Below are 26,318 nucleotides of genomic sequence, written 5' to 3' on the forward strand. Positions count from 1 at the left end.
GCCTGTCTTGACTCCTGGTCCTGGTGCAGCGACCAACAGCCTCAGGAACAGGCAGGGAGAGCCGCAGGCCCCATGGGAGTGACAAGGCCGGAGGGATGTCTCAGGCAGACGTTACCTTCCAGGCTGGGGCCCCGGGGCAGCCATCCCGCTGTGGGCACTCTGGCGGGACATCACTGGGAAAGGCTGTTGGTCAGCAGGGTCCCACCCTGAGTGGTGGAGACAGTGGTATGATATAACAGTTTTTCACCAGGATGCAGGAGCGGAGGAGGCGGGGAACAGCTTCCCGACGCATGTAGGGCTTTGTCAACAGGGTCTGTCAACCTGGCCCTGGCCTGGCCTGTCTTTTTAATGGCATCCTCCCTGGCACTCTGGCTGGTTTCCTCCTGCATTAGGTTAGCTCAAACACTGAGCCTCCCAGTGTGTGATATGAAGCAAGGGGGCAGCTCACAGCACTGGGGCACAGCAGCAGTGGGCGTGCAAGGGCACGACTGGAATTTCATGACCATCTGGATCTTATTTGGGCCCCTCACGCCCCCACAGACTTCAATTACCTGCATGTTCAAGTCATCATTCAAAATCAAAATAATGCACAGAAATTGGGTAAACAAAAGCCAACTAATTATTGTAATCAAGAAACTGGTTTTCAAAACACTCCCTCCAGCAAGTGAGCATTCCAAAAACCTCAGGGCCACATTCCCAAAGGTTATCCCAAACTGCCCTCACAGTAGCTAAGAGCACATTTATTTGCATGCACACAAACCTCAATTGCTTGCAAGTGTATCCCCTCCTTTCAGGTGCAAAAAACTGCACTGGCAAGGGCATCGTTTTGCATAAACAAAAATCCACATTTGCAAGTGCATTTGTGTGCACAAACAGAGTTGTCAGCTCTCACAATCTGAGTTGTAAAGCTCCAGCTCCTGGAAGCATGTGATGGTGCGAGAACCTCAGCTTTCCTTTACCAAAAAAAGCAAGTTTCTAGCCCTCGCAGTTGTGGAGAAAAGCCCGAAAACAGGACCCAAGTGCCCCCTAAAGGCTCAGAAATCAGAAAGCAAAGAAAAAGAGCCCCAGTTATTTTTGAAAGCCAATCTCATGGTCTCTGGAGCCTGCCTCCTGAGTTCTGAACGCGGGCAGCTGACCAGACTGCAGAAACCTGCATGATTTATCACAGATTTTCATTGAGCACTTGGAAGCAGAATCTTTGGAGATTTTGGCTCCATCTGTCCTGGTGGTGATACAAGTCTAAAAGGCCAGTTAGATCTACTCTAATAGAGCCAGAACCACCCTCAGGAAACCTCAACATGACTGGTGCCTTTCCTTAGGTCCTGGCTTCCACCACTCAGTGCAGCTCTCACTGTTGGCTGTAAGACACAGCACGTGTTGGGCACAGAGATGGGCAGAATGGCCCTTAGCCGGGGGCCCCTCCGGCCAGCCAGTAGCTAGTGGGTGAGCTGATCGACCATGTTATGGTGACGCGTCAGTCCCTGGGAGCGGAGGGAAGTGTTCGCAGCTGCCCTTGAGAGTGCTGTAAGTGAACCTGGAGTGCTGGGGACACGCTGTCCCGTGGCCTTGCCCTGGGGTTGCAGGCTCTGGATTTCGCACTGCACGCGCCCGGTAACTCAGACAGAACAAGCACAGCTGATGCGGATGTCGAGCCTGGGCTTTCTGCAGAGGCAGCCAGGAGAGGGGGGCCCAGCAGGCAATGCCTGGGGCCCAGTGAGGGTGAGGAAAGGCAAGGTGGGGCCAGGAGGGGCAAGGATGTAGCAGCCTTTGCTTCCCATCACCGTGCTGCTCTTCTGGAGCCCTGCTTTCGCCCGTCTCTGCTCGGAGGCTGGAGAATCTTCCTAGCCAGTCTAGGGTTCCCATCCTATCTCCATTCCACTCCTCAAGCCCTGCCCTCACTCCCCCACTCCACTGCTCCCTTCATGGCCAGCACTTCTGCACTCACCCCCCCCACACACACTTCCCGTGTCACTGCCACACACGCCTGGAACCCACCAGCTACTGCCCCGTGAACTCACCCCTCACCCTCCCGCAGACAGACCCAGGTCCCCTGCTCACTGCGCTCTCCCTATTAGTGGCTCCAGAGAGAAGCTGCTCTCCAGCCAGCTCTGAACCCCGAAGGCTCGCAGGACTCCGGGGATGGTCAGGAGGCCCAGCGGGGAAGGTTGCACATGGCCCTGCCCTAGTGTCAGGGCTAATGGCATCACAGCGAATCGTCAGGGAAAAGCTGAGAGCAGGCAGCGACTGGAGGTAGCTCCAAGCCCCAGAGAGGGGTCAGGGGAAAGAGGGGGTGGTTAAACAATTTTAGATCAGTGAATACACATCTGTGGGTAGGGCACTGCTGGAGCCCCTCATCCAACCCATTTGCTTGCCTTTGGAGTCCTATTCTACCTGCTTTTGTCAATTTCCCATCTTTTCGGTCTGCCACCTCTTGAGGGCATAGCCAATGCAGCCACGACAGGGCCCGATCCTGTCTGGGGCCCTGGGTGCTACAGCAAGACAATCCATCGTAACGAACTCGCTCCCGTCTGCCTTCTGAGATCGCCAATCTTTACTGAGGCTAGGTCTACACTGCAGCGGGGGTCCGACCTAAGATACGCAACTTCAGCTACGTGAATACCGTAGCTGAAGTTGCGTATTTTAGGTCGACTTACCTGGCTGTGAGGAAGGGGAAAGTCGACCGCTGTCGCGCTGCTGTCGACTCCGCTGCCGCCTCTTGCCGCGGTGGATTTCCGGAGTCGACGGCAGAGCGATCAGGGATCGATTTTATCGCGTCTTCACTAGACGCGATAAGTCGATCCCAGAAAATCGATTGCCTGCCGCCGGACCCTCCGGTAAGTGTAGATGTACCCTTAGTCACCTACAGGCACTTTCAGCCTTCACGCCCTCCGAGCAAAGCCTTTTCCCTGAGAATCTGCTCTGCCCCTCCAATCAAATGTTAACAAAGCCCCATGGGGACAGCAAGCAAACACTCCCATGACAGCAAGGCCCATCAGTACAGCCTTCTCCGCAGCATTGACCCAGCCAGGCTGCACAGCCTGGAGAACTTACCAGACAGCTTGAGAGCAAACAGGAGGAAGTGGCGCCTATCTGCTAGGGAGCCAGAGCAGCCAATCTGCCCAAAATGTGAAGCAAAAGCCCTGGGACTTTGCCCTGCCAGGAGAGTGGGGGGTACACGCCACTGAAGAGTTCGGCTCCCTGAACTTGTGGAATTTCCTGACTTCATCACTGCATTAACATCAGCTTTGGCATTTCACTTCCCTGGATTTACTTAAGGAAAAAGAAAATACGAAGAGGCCAGTGCTGCTGAGCTGCTCTGCTGCTGGGATCTCCTGCTGCCGCTCCGCTCTCGCTGCACACCCCTAGGGAGCTGGGGACAAGGAAAGAGCGTGCTGGCAGATGACACAATACTGAGGTTAGTCAAGACTAGGAAGGCCAGCAAGCCCTAGCTGAGTGAGGAGAATGGCTGGAGTGACGGCAGGGGAAAGTGTCTCGACAAGAGCATGGTAATGCCTGATCTGTGATTCCTTCACACCGGGGGGCTGAAATGGATCTGAATGGCTCAGGTTCGACCCAGGCATGACTGGAACAGCGAGTGTGCCAGCTCGTCACTCAGCAGTGTGCAGAACAGCTGCAGAGGACTGGGATGGAGACCAACTCCAAAACCGGTGCCATGGAGAGCAAGGCTGGCACCTGCCTGGGAGACTTGGGTTCAATTCCCTGTGCTGCACAGACTTGGGCTCTGTGCCTCAGTGCCCATCTGTCCAGCGGGCAATAGCCCTGCCTGGCCTCCCAGGGGTGTGTGGGCATGAATACAGTGCCGGCTGGGAGGTGCTCCGTTGCCACCGGCTGTGTGGGGAGTTCAGAGAGCTAGGATCTGTTATACAGATATGGGGCATTCCCTGACCTGCAACAGTGAGGTCAGGTCTGGTTCCCCAGGAATTGAAGGAGGCTCAGAGGTAAGTGCCCACAATGCCGAGAGGCTCCATCTGAGGACGGGGAGTTTCAAGGGCTGGGTGGCCTCTCACTGAAATCTATAGCTCGACTCCACTGGGAGCAGAGTTACCCGTACGCTGAGCTCCTGTGACCATTCCCCCTGACTCTGCTCTGTTTGGAGAGGGGATGAATAGGAGGGGACATGACAGGGCCATGTCAAAGACTGAATGGGATAAGAAAGCGGGTGGGAGCTCCGTCTCAGTGAGAACCAGGGGAGGTACACTGATGATGAAAGGCAATGAATCTAACGCTGATCAAGGGAAATTCTTCATTTTTACCCAGAATGGACAATGAGCATGTGGAACTCCTTGCTACAGGATGTTATGGGGCCAAGAGCTTGGTAGGATTCAGAAAAGGGTTATAGATATTATGGCTAACGAAAATATCCCCAGTTCCATTACAGAGGACAAAGCTGTGCCATGGATGTACAGCCACACATCGTTGGCCATAGCCTATGGAGTCTGGTCAGAGCAGAAGCTGGCACACCAGGCTGGCAGAGCCTTGGGGCAGCGCGGTGAGGCACCTGCGGACGTGACTGCACATCGAAGGAGGGTATGTGCCTGTGCCTGCTCCTGTGTGCTCTGTGGCTGTGCTGGATGGGTGCTCACTCAATCTCCTCTCTCTCTCACAGCAAGGCCAAGGCATGCACTTACAGCTCTGAGAGCCTGCTGGGATGGTGTGGGCTGCAGGAAGCGCAGCCCTGACTTTGTCCTGCCACAGGGGCAGAGAGGGAGCTTTTACTGCCTACCCAGGCCTAAAGCACTGAACTGAGCCCTGGCCTCCAGCAGCTGCTTCCCTCCCCAGGACTATCTCCTCCTTGTCTCGGTCTAGAGACAACCACCCTCCTACACAGCGATCTCATCGTCCAGGCTGTCCCCCAGGCCCTGCGTGTGCCGCACGTTGAGCAGACGCGGTGGCTCCTCCTGGGCCCACGAGTCGCGCTCCTCGCTCTCGTCTGTGTTGGACTCGTACTCCGAGGCAATGCCCGACTCACGGAACTTGATGAGCTCCAGGCTGCCCAGGAGCGGCTCTGACGGTGACGTGGCGCCTGGGGGGAAGCGGAAGTACTCCAGCTTCACCAAGCAGTCACTCCTACCTATGGGGCTGCCCAGGGCATGGGCGGAGTCAGGGCCAGGGCCCAGCAGCGGCAGGTGGAGGTCCTCAGGCTTTGGGGTGGTGGGGTCGCACAGCACCGGCAGGGCATTGCAGCGGTAGGTGATCTCCAGCAGACTGTCCTGGGAGCCTACTGGAAAAGAGGAGGGCAATCGGAGCGGGCATGGCCTAGGGCATCACTGACCCCTCATACAGGCTGGCAGACAGCTCCCAGGCACACAGGCCTACTCTAGATCTCAACCCATGGCCAAGAGCCCCATTGCCCACCCCGATCGCGGTGCTTTTCACATGGGGAACTGAAGCCGATGGAGGGTGGAGGGGTAGGTGGGGATCTAGCTGAACGAACAGCAACAGGGAAAAGCATGGACAGCCCTCAAAGATAACCCTCTCCAGCCCCCACGCACACCCCTCCTCACCCCCAACATGTGTACATGGCCCTGCCCCAATAACACCCAGCCCCCACACACCCGCACCCCCAACATGTGTACATGGCTCTGCCCCAATAACACCCAGCCCCCGCACTCCCACCACGCACAATCACCCTCCACACTACTAACTTGTGCACACGGCCCTGTCCCAATAACACCCAGCCCCTGCACCCACGTGCGCACACAGCTGCCCCTGCAGAGCTGAGGGAAGTACACGCAGGGACTCTCCCCGCAGGGTGCCCATTATAAATTCTCTCTCCCTGGGCATCCTGGTGCTGGGACCAGGAGATATGGGGCAGTCTCTTGCATGCCACAAACCCTGGGGTGCAAAGGGGTGGGGCTGTCTAGTCACCGTGGGTCTCACCCCCCACCCCACAAGGAGATGTGGTCACTGCAGGCCTGAGTCAGGCAGTGAGTCGGGGCACTGACCCCTGGGAACTGGGCTGAGATGTATGCATGGCACGCCCACCCTGGCCATGGTCTGTGCTCAGCCTGGGCTGCTGGGCACGGCTCTGTGGCGACCCCTCCCACTGGCGTTCATGGGGATCCCCTCTCCAGGGAGTGCTGGGGCCCATGGCACAGGCACACCACCGGAGCGGGGGAGAATGGGAAGGGATAGGGAGTCCCTTGTGCCCTGGTGGATCAGCACAGGGCCCAGCAGCAAACACCTCCATGCTGTGCTCCTGGGTCCCTGTGCTGGCTGGGGGCCACAGCAAGTCTGGGGAATGAACTCTTACTGGTGTTGCTTCCTGACAGCTTCAGCTCCAGCTCCTGCACCTGCCTGACCAGCAGCGAGATGTGCTGGAGCATGTCCTTGTTCTGCAGCAGGAGCTGGTGCACGCGCGCCTGGGCCTCCAGCCGAGCTGCTGCCTCTGCAGCCAGCTGGTCCTTCAGCAGGTGAACCTGCCGGACAGACACGGAGACACAGCGAGTGGGTGCGTGCCAGGCCAGGCTGCCTGCCCCGAGCCAGGGGTCTGAGCCCGGAGCTTCAGGCTAGAGTGAGATTCATGCACCCTGCCCGCAGCCCCAGCCTCCAGTGTCTCCAGTCAGACGCCCATTCCCTTAGCCACCTGTTCTCTCAGCCAGGCACAGGGGTGGCTGTCTGCAGAGTGGGAGCTCAGGCCCAGCCCAGAGAGACTCTCCCCTGGGAGCCATCCCCAGTGATGGGAGCTGCTGCCCTGGGCTGGGGACATCGCCAGCTGCTCTGCTCTGGGGCAGCAAGCAGAAGAAGGAGGAAGAGATTTATACTGGTCTGTGGAAGTCCTGGACCCACAAAGCCCTTCCAGACTTTCCCCAGAGTGCTGGTAAGTCCATTCCCCAGTCCAGTCCCACAGGAACCCCACAGCCACAGGGCAGCATGGGACAGGGGGCATGCTAGCATCTGTCCCCTGTCCACACTGCATCCAGCATGGAGCCCCTTCTTCTTCACACTAGGGCTCCCAGCCATGTGGCAGATTTGTCTGGCCCAAGCAGAGAGACACTCCCACAGAGGCTGTGCTGAGACTGGGTGGGGAAGAAGGAGCACTGGCACCTGCTGGCAGTGATGGAATTGCAGTTCAAAGCTGCAGGCGCCAAGGCATGCTGTCAGGAGCAGGGGAGCTGGAAGTTCCCATTGGGACAGCTGCCCGTCCCCACGTAGAGGGGCAGCCCCGTGGTTTTCAAAGGCCGTTCAGCTGCAGGTGAGGGCCAGGCTAGCTCATCTTGAGACAGACTCTCCCTGGAACCCTAACCATGGCTCCCTGGAGCCTCCAGTGAAACAAGGGTCTCTGGGTATGTCCACACTGCAGTTAGGCAGCAGCCTGTGTGTGGCTGGCCCCTGCCAGCTGACTGGGGCTCCATGCAGGGCCGTTAAATTTGCAATGTAGATGCTGGGCTCTTGCATCCTCTCACCTCACAGGGTCCTAGAGCCCAGACTCCAGCCCAAGCCCAAATGCCTACACTGCAAACAGCCCCTTTGCCTGGCCCTGCAACCCATGTCATCTGGCATGGGCCAGCTGCGGGGTTTTAACTGCAGAGTAGACAGACCCATTGAGACCTGAGACCTGGAGCTGATTTCCCCCCCGCAGCAGCGTCCCCTGACCTCTAGGTCCATGGCCGACCCTGAGCACCAGAGAATGCAGGGCCCTGCTCCAGAAGAGCTCTGCCTAGCCCAGCCCAGGCCACGGCAGTCTGGACAATTCCTCACTGCATTTACATTCCTGCTGAGCTGCACAGCTCTGCATGAGGGTTGTAGCCAGGACCCTGTCCCCAGCTCAGGCGACAAGGGCAGTTGATACCCATGATATTTCACTGGCCCACACACCCCACAGAGCAAACAAGCCCTCAGCGCTTGTCAGGTGTGAGACCTAGACAGTAGGATCAGTGCACTCTGCACACATTAGCCAGCCTCTGACTGTCAGTCCTAGTAAGCTGGCCGGGCCGAGCTAGGCTGTGTGCCCCTCTGGCCCCTGGGATGTGGCATCCCATCGTGTGCCTCCACACAGTGGGGCCAGCAGTGCCGGGGGCTGTTGGTGCTGCCTGCCCCTGCCCATAGCACAGGGGATTGGCTTGCAGTGCAGTGAGGTTCCCGGAACGCTATGGGTGAGTCACTGCAGGGGCAGCTGGGCCGGGGGCAGGGCATGTGGCTTGGGGAAGGTTGTCTGCGGGTTCCCTGATGCCCCTGGCACAGTGCGTATGGGGGGCAGCTCTACTCCTTCCTTCAGTCCCACAGCTCTTGCTGTCTCCCTGACTTCTCTTCTGAGCTGCCTCCCCTCAAACTGACTGGTGCCGTGGCCCAACTGGATCTGCCAGGTCCTCTCCCTCCCCCCGGGCTGTCCCTGCTGAATTCCCTTCCTCCACCCAGGGTGACCTCGGGCTCTCTCCTCCTGTGATACCCAACTCCCACCCCTCAACCGTGGCTAAGATCAGACCTATCCCCTTGTCCAGGCCCACACCAAGGCCCGCCCGCATCATCATAACCCAATGTCCACTTGTCCCTGCAGCCATTCAGAACACAGCTACCCTCCCTCCACCTCCGCCCGGTTTCAGACCCCTCCTCTGCCTGCTCCTCCCTTCCTGCATCAAGGCCAAGCTCCTTGGCTGTGCCTCCAGGGCTCTGCCACTTCTGGCTTATCCGCCCGTGTCCATTTCCACCCCACCCTTCCCAGCACACCAACCTCTCACACAAACCCCTCCACATGGCCCCCTGCGCATGCACTGCTGCCTGCACAGCCCCGCTTGGCCCCGGCACGCCGGGGCTCTAACAACCACACTGGCAGCACCTGGGCCATGGCCACTTGTGTCTGTTGCGTCTGTTGCTGCAGAAGCTGCCGGAGAAGCTGCATTTGGTGATGAGCGGAGAGAGGGGTCCCCAGGTCCGGCAGCTGGGAGGAGGAGGGGAGCAGCAGCTTGGGCGATGCAGTCAGGATACTCTCGGAGTGGAGGGAGTCCTGGAAAATATAGAGAAAAGCAAAGCCTGATCCACTCTGTGTGCTGCCCCTCAGCATGCTACAGACACTCTAGTAACTCACTCCTGGCCGAGCTGAGACCCCTGCGGGCCGGGCTGGTAGGTGCCTCATTCCCTGTACTCCCACAGCCCTGTCTGTCTGTAGCCATCTGTTACTCTTGGCTGACCCTTCGATTGTCAGCTCTCTGGGCCAGGGACTGTAGCCCAGACCTGCATGAGTATATAGTGCCTAAGTCCCACAACAGTGCACACCAGCGAGACCTGCTGTGTGCGAGAACAGCATTAACAGCTAATCACAACACTAACCCTTAGCAGTCCTGGGCAGCACAGCATGGGGAGGAGGTGACCAGCCCTCTGTGGAGAAAGAAGTGGTTCAGGACTATTTAGAAAAGCTGGATGAGCACAAGTCCATGGGGCCGGATGCACTGCACCCGAGGGTGCTAAAGAAGTTGGCAGATGTGATTGCAGAGCCATTGGTCACTATCTTTGAAAACTCATGGCTATCGGGGGAGGTCCCGGATGACTGGAAAAAGGCTAATGTAGTGCCCATCTTTAAAAAAGGGAACAAGGAGGATCCAGGGAACTACAGGCCAGTCAGCCTCACCTCAGTCCCTGGAAAAATCATGGAGCAGGTCCTCAAGGAATCAATTCTGAAGCACTTAGAGGAGAGGAAAGTGATCAGGAACAGTCAGCGTGGATTCACCAAGGGCAAGTCATGCCTGACTAACCTAATTGCCTTCTATGAGGAGATAACTGGTTCTGTGGATGAGGGGAAAGCAGTGGATGTGTTCTTCCTTGACTTTAGCAAAGCGTTTGATATGGTCTCCCACAGTATTCTTGCTGGCAAGTTAAAGAAGTATGGGCTGGATGAATGGACTATAAGGTGGACAGAAAGCTGGCTAGATCGTAGGGGTCAACAGGTAGTGATCAATGGCTCCATGTCTAGTTGGCAGCCAGTATCAAGCGGAGTGCCCCAAAGGTCAGTCCTGGGGCCGCTTTTGTTCAATATCTTCATTAATGATCTGGAGGAAGGCATGGATTGCACCCTCAGCAAGTTTGCAGATGACACTAAACTGGGAGGAGTGGTAGATACGCTGGAGGGTAGGGATAGCATACAGAGGGACCTAGACAAATTAGAGGATTGGGCCAAAAGAAATCTGATGAGGTTCAACAAGGACAAGTGCAGAGTCCTGCACTTAGGATGGAAGAATCCCATGCACTGCTACATACTAGGGACCGGATGGCTAGGCAGCAGTTCTGCAGAAAAGGACCTAGGGGTTACAGTGGACGAGAAGCTGGATATGAGTCGACAGTGTGCCCTTGTTGCCAAGAAGGCTAACGGCATTTTGGGCTGTATAAGTAGGGGCATTGCCAGCAGATCGAGGGACGTGATCATTCCCCTCTATTCGACATTGGAGACGCCTCATCTGGAGTACTGTGTCCAGTTTTGGGCCCCACACTACAAGAAGGATGTGGAAAAATTGGAAAGAGTCCAGCGGAGGGCAACAAAAATGATTAGGGGGCTGGAGCACATGACTTATGAGGAGAGGCTGAGGGAACTGGGATTGTTTAGTCTGCAGAAGAGAAGAATGAGGGGGGATTTGATAGCTGCTTTCAACTACCTGAAAGGGGGTTCCAGAGAGGTTGGATCTAGACTGTTCTCAGTGGTAGCAGATGACAGAACAAGGAGTAATGGTCTCAAGTTGCAGTGGGGGAGGTTTAGGTTGGATATTAGGAAAAACTTTTTCACTAGGAGGGTGGTGAAGCACTGGAATGGGTTACCTAGGGAGGTGGTGGAATCGCCATCCTTAGAGGTTTTTAAGGCCTGGCTTGACAAAGCCCTGGCTGGGATGATTTAGTTGGGGATTAGGTACTGCTTTGAGCAGGGGGTTGGACTAGATGACCTCCTGAGGTCCCTTCCAACCCTGATATTTTATGATTCTATGATTCAGTCACACAGCTCTGCAGTTCCAAAGCATCACACAGCTGTAGGCTAATGCATTGGAGCCAGAACAGCCGTAGGGAGCTTAGTCTCTAACCCCAGTTACACCTCCGACTTCAGTGCAAGCTAGGAGCCTAAGGAACTGACCTTCCTCGGCAGCAGCTCTGTCCTCCAGCTGGGCGCAGAGCAGCCCACTGGGCAGGCCAGCAGGAGGCAGACAGTGACAGACTGTGATACCTAGGTGCTCGCTCTCCCTGCCACTGGGGCCGGCTCTGTGGCTCAGGCTGACTTTGCTCCAGCAGGTGCTCCCAGCAGGATCCTTCTGCCCCCTGAACGGCCACTCGGCCCGGTGAGCTGCCCTGAGCACGACGCTCTCAGCCTGAGTCACCTGAGTGCACAGAGCCAGCGGCCACCAACACATGCTCCAAAGCCAGAGTCAGAAGGGCGGCCCCAACCTCACTTGGGGTGGGTGGAGGTCAGAGATTTGCACCTCGGCTCACAGCCTTGCCCTAGTTGCCAGCAGCTTCCAGGGGTGGGGGCAGGAGGCAGCTCCCTGTGTGAGCCCTCCTCAGCAACCCGTTTCTTCGCCTTCTGGCTTGTGAGCCCTTGGATTCCCTGGGTTGGGTTTTCTGACTTTCTTCTGCAACCCAGGAGGCCAGACACTTCCTCTTCTGAACAAATGGAAGCTGAGACTGTCACGCATTCATGGGCCTCCAGGAGCTGGGGCTTTACAAACACACCAAATAGCGATAAAATGGCAAGAGCTGGTGCCACTGGCAAGATGCTCCCTGGGGACTGGCTCCCAGACAGGCTCTTGGTGTCTCACGGCTATGTGTAATGCCGACACACTCAGTTGTTGGTGGCCGGGATCAAACATAGCTCTTTTAGCCAATGCTGTAGCTAGCTCATCACTCTCTAGCTCAGTGGTTCTCAACCAGGAGCACCCCTGGAGTACTCAGAGGTCTTCCAGGGAGTACATCAACTCATCTAGGTCAGTGTTCTCAACCTGGGGGTTGCAGGATGGGTTTAGAGGGGTCACAAGTGCTGGGTTTCCCCCACAAGGCATTAGGGGTGGACACCACACCATAGGGGGCCCTGTAATGCTGTTACGTGCTTCAGCACCAGGCAGCAGGGCTCGAGATCCAGGGGTACAGTAGTCTGGAAAGGTTGAGAACCGCTGCTCTAGCTGGTATAGGTGCCACAAGAGTGGGACAGAGTGCCACACCAAGCAGGCCTGGATCACATAGGCAGTGCCCTGGCTCTTCACGCCAGCCGCACAGAAGCTCACTCTGCTGGCTCCGTGACATGCTATATCGCACCATTCCTCTCTCCTCCAGCACTTTGGGCAGCAGTGGGACTGCCCTGCCCTGCCCTGGGTGGAACAGATGGCCCCCAGCCTTGGAGGAGCCATATGGGTCCTACCTCCCCTGACCCCGTGGCACCCCACTAATGACACAGGTGTCAAGCCTCAATGCACGTGGCCTTACTCACAAAAGGCTCACTGCTGGGAGCACCAGTGCGAAGGGCTTCACAGCCTCTGGTGCATTGGGAGAGCGGTTCTAAGCACCACAGTGCGGTGGTTGCAGGCTCCGCCCCCCCCTCCCCACGAGGGAAAGGGAGAGCCAGGAATGATGGGGGGAGGGGGGGGCACTGGCAGAGCCCAGCAGAGCCGCGTGCTCGTAAGCTGGGGATTCACATGGCGCTTTCCCTACCAGACAAACCACATAGCCAGCTGTGTGGCTACGTCGGTGCCATGAGCATGGGGCCCATGCACCTCCACCCCGACTGTTCAACTCTCATGCCCCGAGGGTGGCCATTCTAGGGGATGCAGGGCAGGCAGGAGCGATGGGACCATCCCCTCATCAATACCTCTCTGTGTGCCAGAGCACTGCCGGCTGACAGGGAAGGACTTGGGCCCACTGGCTAGAGAAGGGGACTGGGAACCAGGACGTCTGGCTTCTATTCCCAGTACTGCTACCAACTTGTCATGTGAGCCACGGCCCGCTCCGTGCCTTGGTTTCCCCACACTCCAGTGGGTACTCATGTACCTTGGATGGGGTTTGTGTGACTGAATTAGGGCATGCTTGTACAGTGCTGTGTGATCTACGAGAAGAGGGACTGGGGAGGGGAGAGGTTTATCATCCTGGGGAGCCCCTGGTTCTCTGAAACCCCCTTGCAAGATGGTGCTCTGGCCAACTCTTCCCTCGCCATGGCACTCACTCAATCCTGATGTGCCCTGGACGAGGACCTGGCCTCAGCTTTGGCAGGGCTGAGCGGGTGGGACAAATGTGCAGCACCACAGCCTAGGCGAGTTAGCAGCACGGCTGCCTGCTCACAGGGACGGCTCTGGGACGCTTGGAGTCTCTGCAGGGCGAGTGGAAAGCCAATGTCTTAGGCTGCACTGGGGACCCAACAGAGGAGTGGCTGTGGCCTGGTCTCTGAAGCACAAGCAGAACTCCTGGGTAAAGGGCGGCTCTGCTCTGCTGGCCTCTGACAATGCCCAGATGTGCTGGGTTAATGCACCAGGTGATCCTCTCCTGCCAGCAGCTGTGCACTGCCTGCACGGGCTGTGTGGTCAGGCAGAGGGAGATGCAGCTCCACTCCTGCCGCTTTCCCTGGGAAACTAACATTGCTCCGTTCCCAGGACATGCCACTGCCAACGGGAGTGAGGGGGCGACACAGGGACTAGTTTGTGTTTGGACCGCAGCAGTGCAGGACACAGGAGAGAGGCTCAGCGCTGGGAGCTCTGGGTGAGAACAGGATGAGGGGGAGCCAATGACTATGAGCTTCTTTTATTGTCGGGGGGCTAACTGGAGGGGGGGGGAGTTGGAGAGATGGGATCAAGGAATGGCCACTGCCCCTAACAGAGAGTAACGGAGCATGACAGCTGGACTCCCACCCTGCGCTGCCCCTGCCCAGCACACCCCGCAGCAGGAGCCGGGCACTGCCAACCTCAGGGACCAGAGCTGGGTCTGCCATCTGAAGAGCCACAACCTGTGTCCTCAGGGCTCAGCATGTCCCGGGGGTTTCAGGGCTCTGCACTGACCAGCAATGGGGAAAGGTGTGTGTTTGCTGGAGACACCGTGGTGCCTAGGTTCCCCCTCTCTGGGTGTGGGGCACACACACTAGCTCTTGAAGTGGGAGTGCACAGAGGGGAGTGAACCTGGCCTCCTCCAGGGCCCCAGCAAAGGCAATTCGCCCTGGTCTGTGGGGCGGCTCATGGAAGAGGCATTTCCCATGTTGTGGGGTCTGGCCAGCCCCTCGGCTCCCCTTGTTAATGCTCTGGCAGAGTGGGGGGGATGCCAGCTGCCGCCACAAGGACACGTGCTGTTGTACCAGCTTCAGGATCACGGTGTGGCCCCCCCATCTGATCACCCCGCAGAGCTGCCACAGGTTGTTCCAGCCCCATATCTAGACATGAGCTCCCTCCCTACCCCACTGGAAGGCAGCATGAAACCCAAAGGTCTCTCTGAGCTGGGTGGGGGGGCAGTGACCCCCATGTGAGCCACAGGGGGAGAGTGTGGGGAGCTCTGGGGCTGCTGTGGGGAGAGAGCAGGGCACCCCCAGGCACAGACCCACGTCCTGCCCCTGAAGCCACCGAGCAATGCAGCTTGGATACACTCTTGGGAAGCCATGCTATCTGCGGGGACCCTGGGTCTGTATCAGGGCTCAAGGGCCACCTTTGAGGCACAGCTGCTCTTGGCTGGGGCTGGCGTACCTTGGTGTCCGGAGAGTGTCCCAAGTCCTTCCCCACGGCGTCGAGGTCCGTCACCCCCCGGCTGAACTCCAGGGTGCTGCTCCCTGGTGGAGGGATCTCCACTGCGTCGATATCGGTCTCCTCTGCGGGGACAGCTGCCTTCTCAGCTCTGGCTGGGTGGCAGGCTGGGAGGGGGCAGCAACAGCAGGGTCAGAGGTGAGATGGGACAACAGCAACTCTGCCCCAGTCCAGCTCCCCGGGGCTGAGAGAATGCGGGCTTGGCTAGCAAACAAGGCCCATTCCTCCTTGTGGGGGAAGCACCTGAACACCTGCCATGGGTCACGCATCCCTAGCTGGCAGCCCTGGCTGACGCGCCCTATGGGGCTGAAGCCCTGAGCCCCACCTCTCTGCTGGGCAGAAGTCAGAGGTGACACATGGGGGGTCATGTGGGGTCACATCCCCCACCCTCGATTTTTGCCAGGATTTGCTAGCCCCACTTGGTCACATGGTGCCGCTGGGCCCCCTCCCTGCATGGCAGCTGCTGGAGCTGGCAACCGGGGGCTGTGGCCTAGGGAGAGGCAGCAGCTAAGAGCTGGGAGCTGCAGGGAGAACTGCTGCTTTTGCTGGGGCCTCTCCATGTGGAGCTAACACCTGGGAGCTGCAGGGTGGGGCCGCTGAGGGTAAGAGGGAGGGTGTGCCTGGAGCGAGTGACTCAAGCTGTTGAGTGGAGGCCTAACCTTTAAATTGTGCCCCCCTCGCTCTCAGCAGGCACCAGTCACCTCTGGCAGAAGCTCCTAGCCCCACCACCCTGCTGCAGGGCAGAATCCCCAAGGCCCCTCTCCCCCCAGTCTGGTAGGTGGGGAATGGGGGGCTCTGCAAGCCACACTTTAACGGTAAAAGAGCCGGATGTGGCTCACGAGCCGTGGTTTGGCCACCCCTGGCATATAGCATGTCAATCCACAGGATGCCTTCCCCCAAGCCTGTAGGGCCCCCGGACTGCCCCTGCCACTCCAGTGAGACCCCTGCATTCTGCGCAGCAGAGGGAGCGCTGGGGGCAGTGTTGGCTAAATTCCCGACCAGCTCCGTGGGGTGCGGTGCTGATAATGCCATGGTGCCACAGTCTTGCTGTTATCTGATGCTCAGTTCCAGTCATTTTATGCTGGCCCACAGTATCCTGTTTTCAGTGTTTGCTGTGACACGGCATAACTGCTCGGAAAAGGTGCCTGCAGGGACTGGGGCATGGGCAGTCAGACCTAGTGGATAGACTGGGCCTGGAACCAGAGCCAGAGTTAGGTGCCAAGCCAGGGGTCAGAGCCAGAGACAGTCAGGTGCAAGCCAGGGGTTGAAGTCGGAGTCAGCATCAGGGGTAGGGCATAGGAGCAGGGACCAGGAGTGAGGCAGGAACTGGGCAGAGGTGGGGTCTGGGATAAGGAGGGCAGGGGGCAGGAACAGATTGGGAGGCAAGGTTCAGGGCAGTAGGCAGGGGACAGTGCAGCAGCAGTCAGCCAGGGATTGACCTAGTTGCTCAGACAACTTCCTGTTTCTGGTTTAAGTAGGGCATCCCAGCCAATCGGTGGGGCAGAAGTCTGCCCCAATCCGGAGCTTTGTGGGGCCCTTTGTGAAGCAGAGCTTTGCTGGCCCACTTCTGCAATCATTCAGGTGAGCTGATGGGTGGTGGTCGTGGTCTGAGCCCTGCCTGGGGACCCTCAGGTCTAGGTTCAAGGCCCAGGATCACTCACATCAACCCCTCTCCTCGGAAGTAGGGGCTGGGTTTCCAGGCTGGTTTTTGTGGAAGGTGTTTACCAGGTCAGGAGTGTGGACATTCTTTGCTGAGTCCCAGGAGCGCTCTTTGGGACTGGCAAGCCATAAGATGCCAGAGTCTAACCCGTCTGATTCTGGCATCAAGGATCTCACGGAGAATATACTCATCATGGTCATGAACATGTACTGGTGTGGGGTGATGGTTGGGAGCGGTGAGGGAATGGGTCCTGAATGTGGGGCTTCAGGAGTGATGTATGGAAAACTGGGTGTATTTGGAGAGAATGGGGCAAGTTGAGTTCAAAGATGACTGGGCTAATGTGCTGGAGAATGCAGTAGAGGCCAAAGAGCTGGTAGTCCAATTTATGAGATGGCCTGTTTGCGTGTACGTTTTTTGTTGAAAGCCATACCTTCTGGCCTAGCAAAAGGGCAGGCCCCTCCTGTCATTGACAGTCCACATGTTGTTTCTTTCTTCTAGGTGTCCTTCAGGTGAACTTTTAGGTCATCTTGGGTTTGACATATATTGTGTTTAGTCTGGGGCTGCTGAGTTGTGTGAAGTTGTGGTTAGCTCCAGGTAAAACCAAGGATGGAACCCATAGTTTGAAAAAAAAAATGGCTTTGCACTGTAGAAGCATGTTCTGCGTTATTGTACGTGAACACTTCCTGAGGTAGCAGCAAGAACCCTTTGTTCTGGTGGAAGTTTATGTAGTGTCGAAGATACTGCTCCAGAATCTGGTTGGTTCTCTCCACTTGACCCTTTGTCTGAGGGTGGTAGGTGGAAGAGAGGCAGGAGCAGATGCCCAAAATCCAGAGAGCTTCTCACATAAAGTGGGAGATAAATCACACATCGTGCTCAGAGACCATGTGCTGTGGGACGCAATGGAGGCAGACAACTTGGTCCACATAGAGCTGGGCAGTTTCCTGGGAGAAGGTTAGGCCAGTGCCGGAGTGAATGTGCCATCTTTGTGAGGTGGCCCACTACTGTTGGAGTGGCAAAAAAAACACCGGACTTGAGTAGTTCTACTAGCAAATCTAAGGCAATGACTGTCCAGGGGCCGGGGGAGTCTCGAGGGACTGCAGGAGTTCAAGGGTTCCCAGGGGTTTATTGTTCAGTGCCTTGGAGTGGGTACATACATTGCAACACAGGCCTGCATGTGAGGCCACCAGAAGATATGAGAGACAAGGCGCTGAGTTTTAAAACAGCCAAAATGTCCTGCCGGGGGCGTGGGAGGGTGTCATGGCATACTGGTAGGGCTGTAGTCCTGGGAGGCCTAGGGAGAACATATATATGCTCATTCAGTAGGTTTCCCTGTCTCGGACATCGTGGGGGTCCTTACTTATGGTTTTCTGCTCGACTGGAGGGACTCCCTGGGCGAAGGCTGATCATATGAAGGTGAGCAGATCTTGGTGGGGAGCCGTGCCCAGAAAGTTCTGAGGCTTGAGGATGGAGGAGGTTTTTGGGTTCAAGTCTTTAAGATCAGTGTTCCTTCTGGGACAAAGTGTCAGCCTTGCTAGTTTGGGTTCCTGGATGACAGGAGATTGCAAAATCAAAGTGCAGAAAGAATTAAGCCCACCGAAGTTGTTGTTGGTTGGAGACCTTGGCCCTATGCAGATATGTGAAGTTCTTATGATCGGTGTACACCTGGACAGAGTATCGGGCCTCTGCTAGATAGTGGTGCCACTCTGCAAAGGCCGTCTTAATTGCCAGGAGTTCTTTGTCCAAAATTTCGAGACGTGTGGGCGCAGCAATAGTTGAGGATTGTACCTTTGGGGTAGAACTGCTCTGATCGTCAGGTTGGAAGCTCTTGCTTTGATGATGAAGGCTTATGTGGTGTCGGGATGGACCACTTTGGGAGTGGTGGTAAACGCAAGTTTTAATTGCTTGAAGGCCTGCTGGGCCTTGGGAGGAACCTGGTGTTTTTGAGGAGCAAGGCAGTGAGAGGGGAGATCCGCTACAAGAATTTTGGGATGAACCGATGATAGACGTTTGGGAACCCCGGAAAGGCTGTAGTTCATGAACGTTCCATGGTGCTCCCCCATTCGAGGACTGCCTTTATCTTGCGTGGGTCTATTTCAGTACCCGTGGGAGATAGGATGACTCTAGGAATTCTATCGAGGACTTATCAAAGGCACATTTTTCTAGCTTCATATAGAGACTGGACAGAACAGATGTGCGTGCTGTGTTGTTTGGCACTGTCACCACGTATTGGCCCACAATGTTCCAGAGCACATCATTAATAAATGCTGAAACATCGCAAGCATTTGTCAAACCAAAGGGCATCATGAGATATTCAAAGTGCCCATAGAGTGTTCGAATGGAGGGTTTCCATTTGTCCCCAGCTCTAACTTGTACTAGGTTGTGTGCCCCCTGGAGGGCTAGCTTTGTGTGTACCCAGGCAGTGCTCATGTGGTCCATTAGCTCGGGGATTGGTGGTAACGGGTATCGGTTTCTAATGGTGATCTGATTCAGGGCTTGATAGTCCACACATAGTCTGGGCTTCCAACCTTTTTTTTAATATCAAAAAGGATTGGTGCTCCGGCAGGCAAAATGGACTTAGGAATAAAGCCCTTGGCTAGCTGGAGCAGAGTGTAGCCAGTTCGGGCTCCAACATGGTGTCCATACACCTGAATGTCTGCCCCTGGTTGTAGCTCAACTGGGCAGCCATAGTCCCTGTGGGGGGCAAGGTGTCTGCAGGCGGTTTGACGATATCTTTGCAGTCGCTGTATTTGGATGGAAGTCGAGGACCGGAATCAGTGGGCGGCTCTGTGGGGCCAGCTACCCTGGTGTGCGACTGCTGGGGTCAAGCAGTGCTGCTGGCAGAATTGTGAGATTTTAGCTTGTGCCAGCTGAGAAGGGACTTATGGTGGGCCAGCCACGAGCGATCCAGGATGAGGGGAAGTGCGGGGAATGGATGGCACCGCATGCAGGTCTCTCAATGACCTTGGATAGGAACGGTATCACTATCTGGTCTCTCGGCTCCTGGAAATGCAGGGGAGGAGAACAGGGCATGCAGGAGGAACACGTTCACTGGCTGTTCCTGCAGAAATGATTGATGGTGAAACAGTTCACGGCAAAATTCAAATTGTCAGCAGTAGGCTTCCGGGTCACCCCTCTGTGACGGGGGTGGGTGGGTGGTTCACAGCCCTCCAAATGACGATTTCAGGCTGTGAGCTGGCTTAGGATGCAGCCCTATCTCACTCTGTGCTCGGCTCACTTTCTGGAGAACTCTCCTCTGAGAAGGGCAGGCAGTCACCTTCCACAGAGTGCAGCTGTGCAGCAGAGGGATTGTACAGCCAATCACTGGGTAGCAGGAGGGCAGGATACATGGGCCCTGGCCAGCATTAGGACAGGAGCATGCAGCAGTGCTGGCCGACACTGAGGCTGTCAGTTGAGCTAAAGTATTTGCTGACATAACTCCTAGAGGAACAGCGTGAAGAGACTGTTGTATGTGGGGCCCTTGTCTGACTGGACGTCAATGGGTTTGAGAGTATGAACTGCCCTATATGTCCTGCTGGGATGATTCTGAAACCTAATGATGCTGTTTTGAGTTCAGTCCACTATAAGAGATCAGAATTATGAGGAGGAGGAGGAGGAGGGGGAGAAAGAGGCGATGAGTCTGCAACGGGGCTGCCTGGCAGTGGGTCCCTGAGGGCACAGGTCTGTGCTTAAGGGACGTCCCATGTAACGCCTTGTCTCAGCACTGGCAGGGTGAGCAGGAGGGCGAGCAGACCTGAGAACCAAGCCATTCCTCGGGGTGATGGACAAGAGAGAAATGTATGCAGGGCCCAGCCTGGCACATGGGGAAGAACACGCCAAACTGGTGCTTGACTCCTCACGAAATGCACTCGCTTAACCCTGGCGTGCACCATGCCTAGGAGAGATGCCAATGCTCCTCAGTTCTGACTCGCAGCCCCCCTGCTATCTCAGCCCTGGGCTCCCCACTCCCAGCTCTGCTATTGCCCCTCAATCCCGACCCGCAGCCCCCCTGTTATTCCAGCCCTGGGCTTCCCACCCCAGCTCTGCTAATGCCCCTCAATCCTGACCTGCAGCCCCCCTCTACCCCAGCCCTGGGCTGCCTCCCTCCCCCACAGCTCTGCTGACGCCCCCCAAACCCAACCTGTGGTACACCCAAAATCCAGTCTGCAGAGATGACCCGTGACTGATGATAGTGGGGGGCACAACCCTGGAACAGCTCAAGTCACGCCCCCCCCCGGAAAGCAGCAGCATCTCCCTGCAGCTGCCAGCTGTTCCTCCTGCCTCTGCCTCTCCCTGCCCAGCTTGCAGGCTTAGCTGCCCCACAGAGAGGGGGTCCAACCGCACCATGTGACCGATCAATCTTGGGAGGCATGTGACCCCACATGCCCCCAACCCGTCACCTCTACCAGTCTGTGCCATCTCTGTCCATCATATGGGGAGGGGCATATCCCCTTTCCGAGATCCTCCCCGCCCCATGGCACTGGCACTTGGCGCCTCCTCGGGAGACGAGCGTGCCCCCTCCCCACACACTGCCGTATTGTAACCCCAGTGACCGGTGTAACTTCGTTTTCTCGGCCCTGGCTGAGGCAACTCCTCCGAGACTCTGTCGGCTCAGGAGCTGCTTGTTTGGTGCTCACTGCGACTCGGAGCAGAGAATTCCCCGGGGCCAGACCCAGGACGGAGGCGGAAGATCTGCTCGGGGCCAGGAGTTGCTTTAATACAATGTTCTCACTTTTACGTGTGCACAAAGTAAATGTTTATGGGCTGCAAATGAGAATCCCAGGGCTGCAGAGCTGGAAGGGCCCTCGATCCAGTCCCTTGCCCCACGTCGAGGCTGGACCAGGCACACCCAGACCATCCCCAACAGGGGCTTGTCTAATATGAGCACTTGCAGATGGCACAATCCGCAGCCCCGTGAACGGGCTCCCAGCAGGGCGGAAGGTCCATAGGACGAAGGCCAGGACCTAGCAAATGCCACTCCCATCTCTGGGTTCACATCCCAGAGGGAGAGGATGTGTGCACGCCTTGTTCTCACAGCCCTCCATTAGCTGGGGCAGAATGGCACTGTCAGACACCGCTGGCCTTCGCGCCCCTGTGGGGTCCCTGCACTACCCGGCACCTGTACATTGCTCCAGGGGGGCCGCCAGCTCTGGGGGGGCAGCCCTTTCCCTGCACGAGCCACAAAACACCTGCAGGCCAAGAGCACGACTGGAGACCATGGCCTGCCCTCAGCAGGAGTTTCGAGCACAGAGCCTCTCCCCGCCTGCTGCAGTGTACCTGGGCCACCCATGTCCTCGCTGTCACCATCCTCCTGCCCGTCCGCATCCTGCTGGGTGTGCTGCAGGCTCAGCTTGTGGCAGACCTCGAAGGCCTGCCCCACGGTGCGGACGATGCGCATGGCCTGGCTCTGGGGCAGAGGAGAGAGGAGCTGTGATGATGGGCCGTAGGGATCGCGCACCAAACCGCTGCAGTTGCTGACAGCATGGGAGGCTTTGCTGACCAGAACCCCTGGGAGCATCCTGAGGCTGAGCCGGAGCCCTGGATGGCTCGAGGGCCCAGGGCTCTGCAAAGGGCTGCGTCCCAGCCACCCCCTAGTCCATGCACAAAGGGAGAGCTCTGATCTACCTTGGGGCCCTGTGGCATCATGGTCTCTAAGGCCTTGATCCAGCGAGGCTCCTAGGAACATGCCAAACTTTCAGCCCTGAGTGCTACCTCCAGAAAAGCTGCACTGGAGTTGGCAACAGTGGGTGATTTCTGTCTCGAATGCCTCTGGCCCATGCTGCACAGCTCTGCCCTCCACACAGTTCAGATCATGCCTCCACTGGCCTCTGGCCTTAGCTGGCGTTTGTCCAGCTTCGGCTCCAGGTGTCATTCTAAGCGCTCCGCCCCTCGCTCGGTGGGTGCCGACTCCCAGCTGTCGAGGATCTCTAGCAGGGATGTTAACTATCACATGGTTCCCGGTGCAGCCCCACAGCGCGATCCATTGCTGCCCATTCCCTCTCGGTGAGGAGCCCCACCTTGGTGCACAGGGCAGGGTGATGGGGGAGCAGCTGGGAGCTTTTCCCCGCTGCCCTGACAGGGAGGGGAGGGGAGAGGTGATGGCCACAGCTCTCTGAGAACAGCAGGCCGGGGCAGCGTGGTCCTGCCCTAAGGGGTCTCGCAGCCACATCAGCCTCATGCCCTGGCCAGTCCCTTCAAGGCCTGGGGAATGACAGCTCTCCCAGAGCACAGCCCGAGCCTTGCAGCTCCTGTGCAACGGAGATAGCTTGGCTGCCCGCTGCACCCTCTGACCCATCAGTCACAGCATCAGCACCTCTGCCCTGCCCGCGGTGAGTCACGTCAGGTGCTGGGAGGGGAGAAAAGCAGTGAGGAGCCGGGGGATGGCTTCGCAGCCCAGGGCTGGCTCTAGGTTTTTTGCCGCCCCAAGCAAAAAACAAAAATCCCCTCTGAGAGCGCAACTGCCGAAGCCAGAATGCCGCCCCTGAAATTGTGCCGCCCCAAGCACGTGCTTGGTTTGCTGGTGCCTACAGCCGGTCCTGTCACAGCCCAGGCCAGGCAAATCCGCTGACCCCAGGGGTGTGGTACCAAGAACCCCACACTGCAGTGAGAGGACCCTGCTGGCTCTGCCCAGTGCACGATGGGACAATGGCTGTGGGGAGGCTGGGCAGCTCCTTGCTGGCCAGTCCCAGAGGAAGTGGCCGGAAGGCTCTGTACAGCAGGGTGTGTGAGGAGGGGGCTGAGCGCTTCTGGCCTTACCGTGCCTCCAAGGCAAGGCACACCTGGAGCTCTTGGGGCTCTGCCTCGCTGCAGGCTGGTGGTGGCGCTGGAGGGAGAATCCGGGAGCTCCGGGATATCCAAGAAACAGCCATTCCCAGGACCTCCCCATGGGCACAGCGCGTTTGAGTCAGCAGCATTGCCACACCCCACCCTGCACCCTCCCAGAGACCCTGCATCCCCTCAGCCCCGCCGCAGGTACCTTCTTCTTGGACTTGAAGACGTTACACCTGAAGACGTTGCTGGAGCCGTCTCTGGCGATGTAGCTGAAGATCTTCAGGTCCTGGGAGTCGTGGGACACGTAGAATATCCTGCAGGGAGAGAAGGGAGGGACGTCTGCAATGCAAGCCCCATCTGTGGTGCTCAGTGGGCTGGAAGGCCTCACTCATGCTGCTTGTGGGGCAGGTGCTCGCAGTACTCATGGCTGAGTCAATCCACTGCTCAATGGTGAGCATGGTCTGCCCCTGCTCCCAACCCTTCACACTACCCCTATCAGCACCGGCACCGTGCTGGCTGGGGGGGCCACACAGCAGCCAGCAGAGCAGCTGGGACTGGCCGACAGCTCATCAGTGACTCACGGGTGACTGGGCCCCACAGACCCTCACAGTGAAAGGGAATGGGCCACCATATTGGGTGGACACCTGCCGTCTTCCCTAGTCACGTTTCCTCCCCCTTCCCCACACCTGGCCCTGCCAGTGCCCCCCACCTGGCCAGCAGCACCCTGTTAGCCCAGCCCTGCCCCTAAAGAGCTCTGCCCCCTGGCCAGCAGCACCCGCTAGCCCAGCCCTGCCCCCACCTGGCCAGCAGCACCTGTTAGCCAGCCCTGCCCCCACAAGGCTCTGCCCCCTGGCCAGCAGCACCTGCTAGTCCAGCCCTGCCCCCACAAGGCTCTGCCCCCTGGCCAGCAGCACCTGCTAGTCCAGCCCTGCCCCCACAGGGCTCTGACACCCTGGCCAGCAGCACCCAGTAGCCCAGCTCTTCCCCCTGGCCAGCAGCACCCGCTAGGCCAGTCCTGCCAGTGCAGCTGCAGTGATGGGGTGTAATGGGGAGGAAGCCCCTGAGGGCCTCCCCACTGGGCCAGAGGGCGGATTTGGGGCATGTGCCCTTCAGGAGCTCTCCAAAGCAGCCAGCTCCCTGGGCGAGCTAAGAGTCAGGCAATGACGGTGCCCAGTGGGGGAAGGCAAGGGGCTGGCACAGAGCATGTGCTAACCCCTGCCTTGGTTGCTGGCAGATCATGGAGCCCTGCCCTTCCCTCCCGCTGCAGGAGCTCCGTGTCTCACACACAAGGCCCAGTGGGCCTAAGGCCTGCTGGGGTTCAGGACCGCTCTGCTCCGCTCCCCTGTCCCAGGTTTGGAGGAGCACCAGTGGGCAGCTCTAATCCCTGCCAGAGAACAGTTTTCCCTCGAAGCGGCTCATTCATAGGGGCTCAGTGACTCCTGGCCTGGCTCCGATTCGGCTGCCTGTCTGGGGTGACCTTGGGGGCCCTAAAATTCCAGCACCTGCACTGCAGATGATCCCCCTCTGGGTTCTAAATACGGGGCCCAGTGGGCTGTGTGTCAGAGCCAGCACCCCCAGGGCAGTGGCTGGGCAGCATCACATCCCAGGGGAGCTTCAGGCACCCCCAGGGCACTGAGTGGGCAGCGTCAGAGCCCAGGGCAGCTCCAGGCACCCCCGGGCACTGGCTGGGCTGTGTGAGAGCCCAGGGCAGCTCCAGGCACCCCCAGGGCAATGGCTGGGCTGTTCGAGAGCCCGGGGCAGCTCCAGGCACCCCCAGAGCACTGGCTGGGCAGCATCACAGCCCAGGGGAGCCGCATGCCACCTTGAGGGGCTCTTACCTGTAGATGGGATCCTGCATCACCAGCATTTTGCTCTCGTCCCAGGTCCACTCTCTTTTCTGCAATGAAGGCAGCAGTAAATGAGGATGTTAGGTGCTGTCCATAGCTCATCAGCTCAGCACAGTGCAAGGCCCTCTAAATCTTGCCTTCCTTCTACATTTGATCTTCCTGCCCCTTCTTTACAATGCTTGACCTGGGCCCACTTCCATTCTGCCCAGGCATAACTCCTGTCCTCCGCAACTGCCTTCTCTCCTGTGTTCTGCCCCTCTGACTCCGATGGCAGGTGCCAGGGGAGTTGTAGGCATCCCTTGGGCCAGCCAGCGCTCCAAGGCATTCACGGCTTTGAGAGGCAAATCAAAAACGGGGGGGGGGGGCACTAGTGCTTGTCAATATGACTGGTGGGAGTGCTGCAGAGAGCCAGACAGCGTAGCCAGGTGCTGTGCTAACTCCCAAAGAGAACTCTTCTGGGGCACCACAGTCCTGTCCTGCTATTCCAGCCCTGGGATCCACAGTTCTGGCAATGCCCCTTACCAGTCCCCCACCATTCCAGCCATGGACTCCCCATACTCAGCACTGCTGAGCTATTCAATAGGGGGGAGGGATAGGTCAGTGGTTTGCGCATTGGCCTGCTAAACCCAGAGTTGTGAATTCAATCCTTGAGGGGGCCATTTAGGGATCTGGGGCAAAAATCTGTCTGGGGATTGGTCCTGCTTTCAGCAGGGGGTTGGACTAGATGACCTCCTGAGGTCCCTTCTAACCCTGATATTCTATGATTCTATGACCCAGAGTCCTGAGCCTTTAGACACAACGATGCCAGTGCCCCATTGCTCTGACCCGCAGCTGCCTGCTGTCCCCATTCTGAGCCTCTTGGGAGCACTGGCTGCCATGTCCCCAGCCCTGTGAGGGGTCTGGGCAGCCCCCAAAGTGTGCCAGGTGCTTTCCAAACCCACCTCAGACAAGGGACTGCCTGGAGGCCTGGCCATTGATTTCACTCATTGCCCACAGCTCTGCGTGTCGCAGCCCCAGCACTGAAACAGCTCATGGGGCAATGCACCTGCTGCTCCCAGGAAGGCCGATGAAGCCAAGTCAACAGTGGGCAGAGGTGGCCAGTCAAAGTGCCCAGCTCAGACTGGCTCCTGCAGCGGGATGCACTGCTTCCCAGCAGCTGGGGCATACGAGCCCAGGCCTGGAGTAGGAAGCTAGGAGGTGCCCAAGCAGATCAGACCCACAACCCACTGCTCCACTTCCCTGACCGCGGCCAGCACCAGCTACTTCAAAAGACAGGGCAGGAAGCTGGCTGGTGGACAATTATTTATTACCCTGCCCCTCAGGGAAACGCCTTCCCGACCCCAC

At 57.8% G+C, this 26,318-nt stretch overlaps 1 protein-coding gene across 3 annotated transcripts in view; it reads right to left on the bottom strand.

The window, feature by feature from the left end:
• LOC112112254 (carboxyl-terminal PDZ ligand of neuronal nitric oxide synthase protein) overlaps positions 1-26,318 on the bottom strand; it is a 118,324-nt gene that overhangs the window by 24,262 nt on the left and 67,744 nt on the right. Inside the window, exons 3-9 of one of the 3 annotated variants that reach the window (XM_024208106.2) lie at positions 24,966-25,024; positions 23,333-23,441; positions 21,634-21,763; positions 14,643-14,806; positions 8,798-8,965; positions 6,275-6,440; positions 5,093-5,239 (exon numbers count right to left, since the gene is read on the bottom strand). In XM_024208106.2, coding sequence (XP_024063874.1) covers positions 5,093-5,239; positions 6,275-6,440; positions 8,798-8,965; positions 14,643-14,806; positions 21,634-21,763; positions 23,333-23,441; positions 24,966-25,024 — 943 coding nt within the window. Of the gene's footprint in view, positions 1-5,092; positions 5,243-6,274; positions 6,441-8,797; positions 8,966-14,642; positions 14,807-21,633; positions 21,764-23,332; positions 23,442-24,965; positions 25,025-26,318 lie in introns of all 3 variants that reach the window. The other 2 variants (XM_024208104.2, XM_024208107.2) reach the window with 2 other exon arrangements.

The sequence above is a fragment of the Terrapene carolina genome, unplaced genomic scaffold, assembly GCF_002925995.2.
Source record: "Terrapene carolina triunguis isolate 2854851 unplaced genomic scaffold, T_m_triunguis-2.0 Scaffold210, whole genome shotgun sequence".
NCBI classification, from domain to species: Eukaryota; Metazoa; Chordata; order Testudines; family Emydidae; genus Terrapene; species Terrapene triunguis.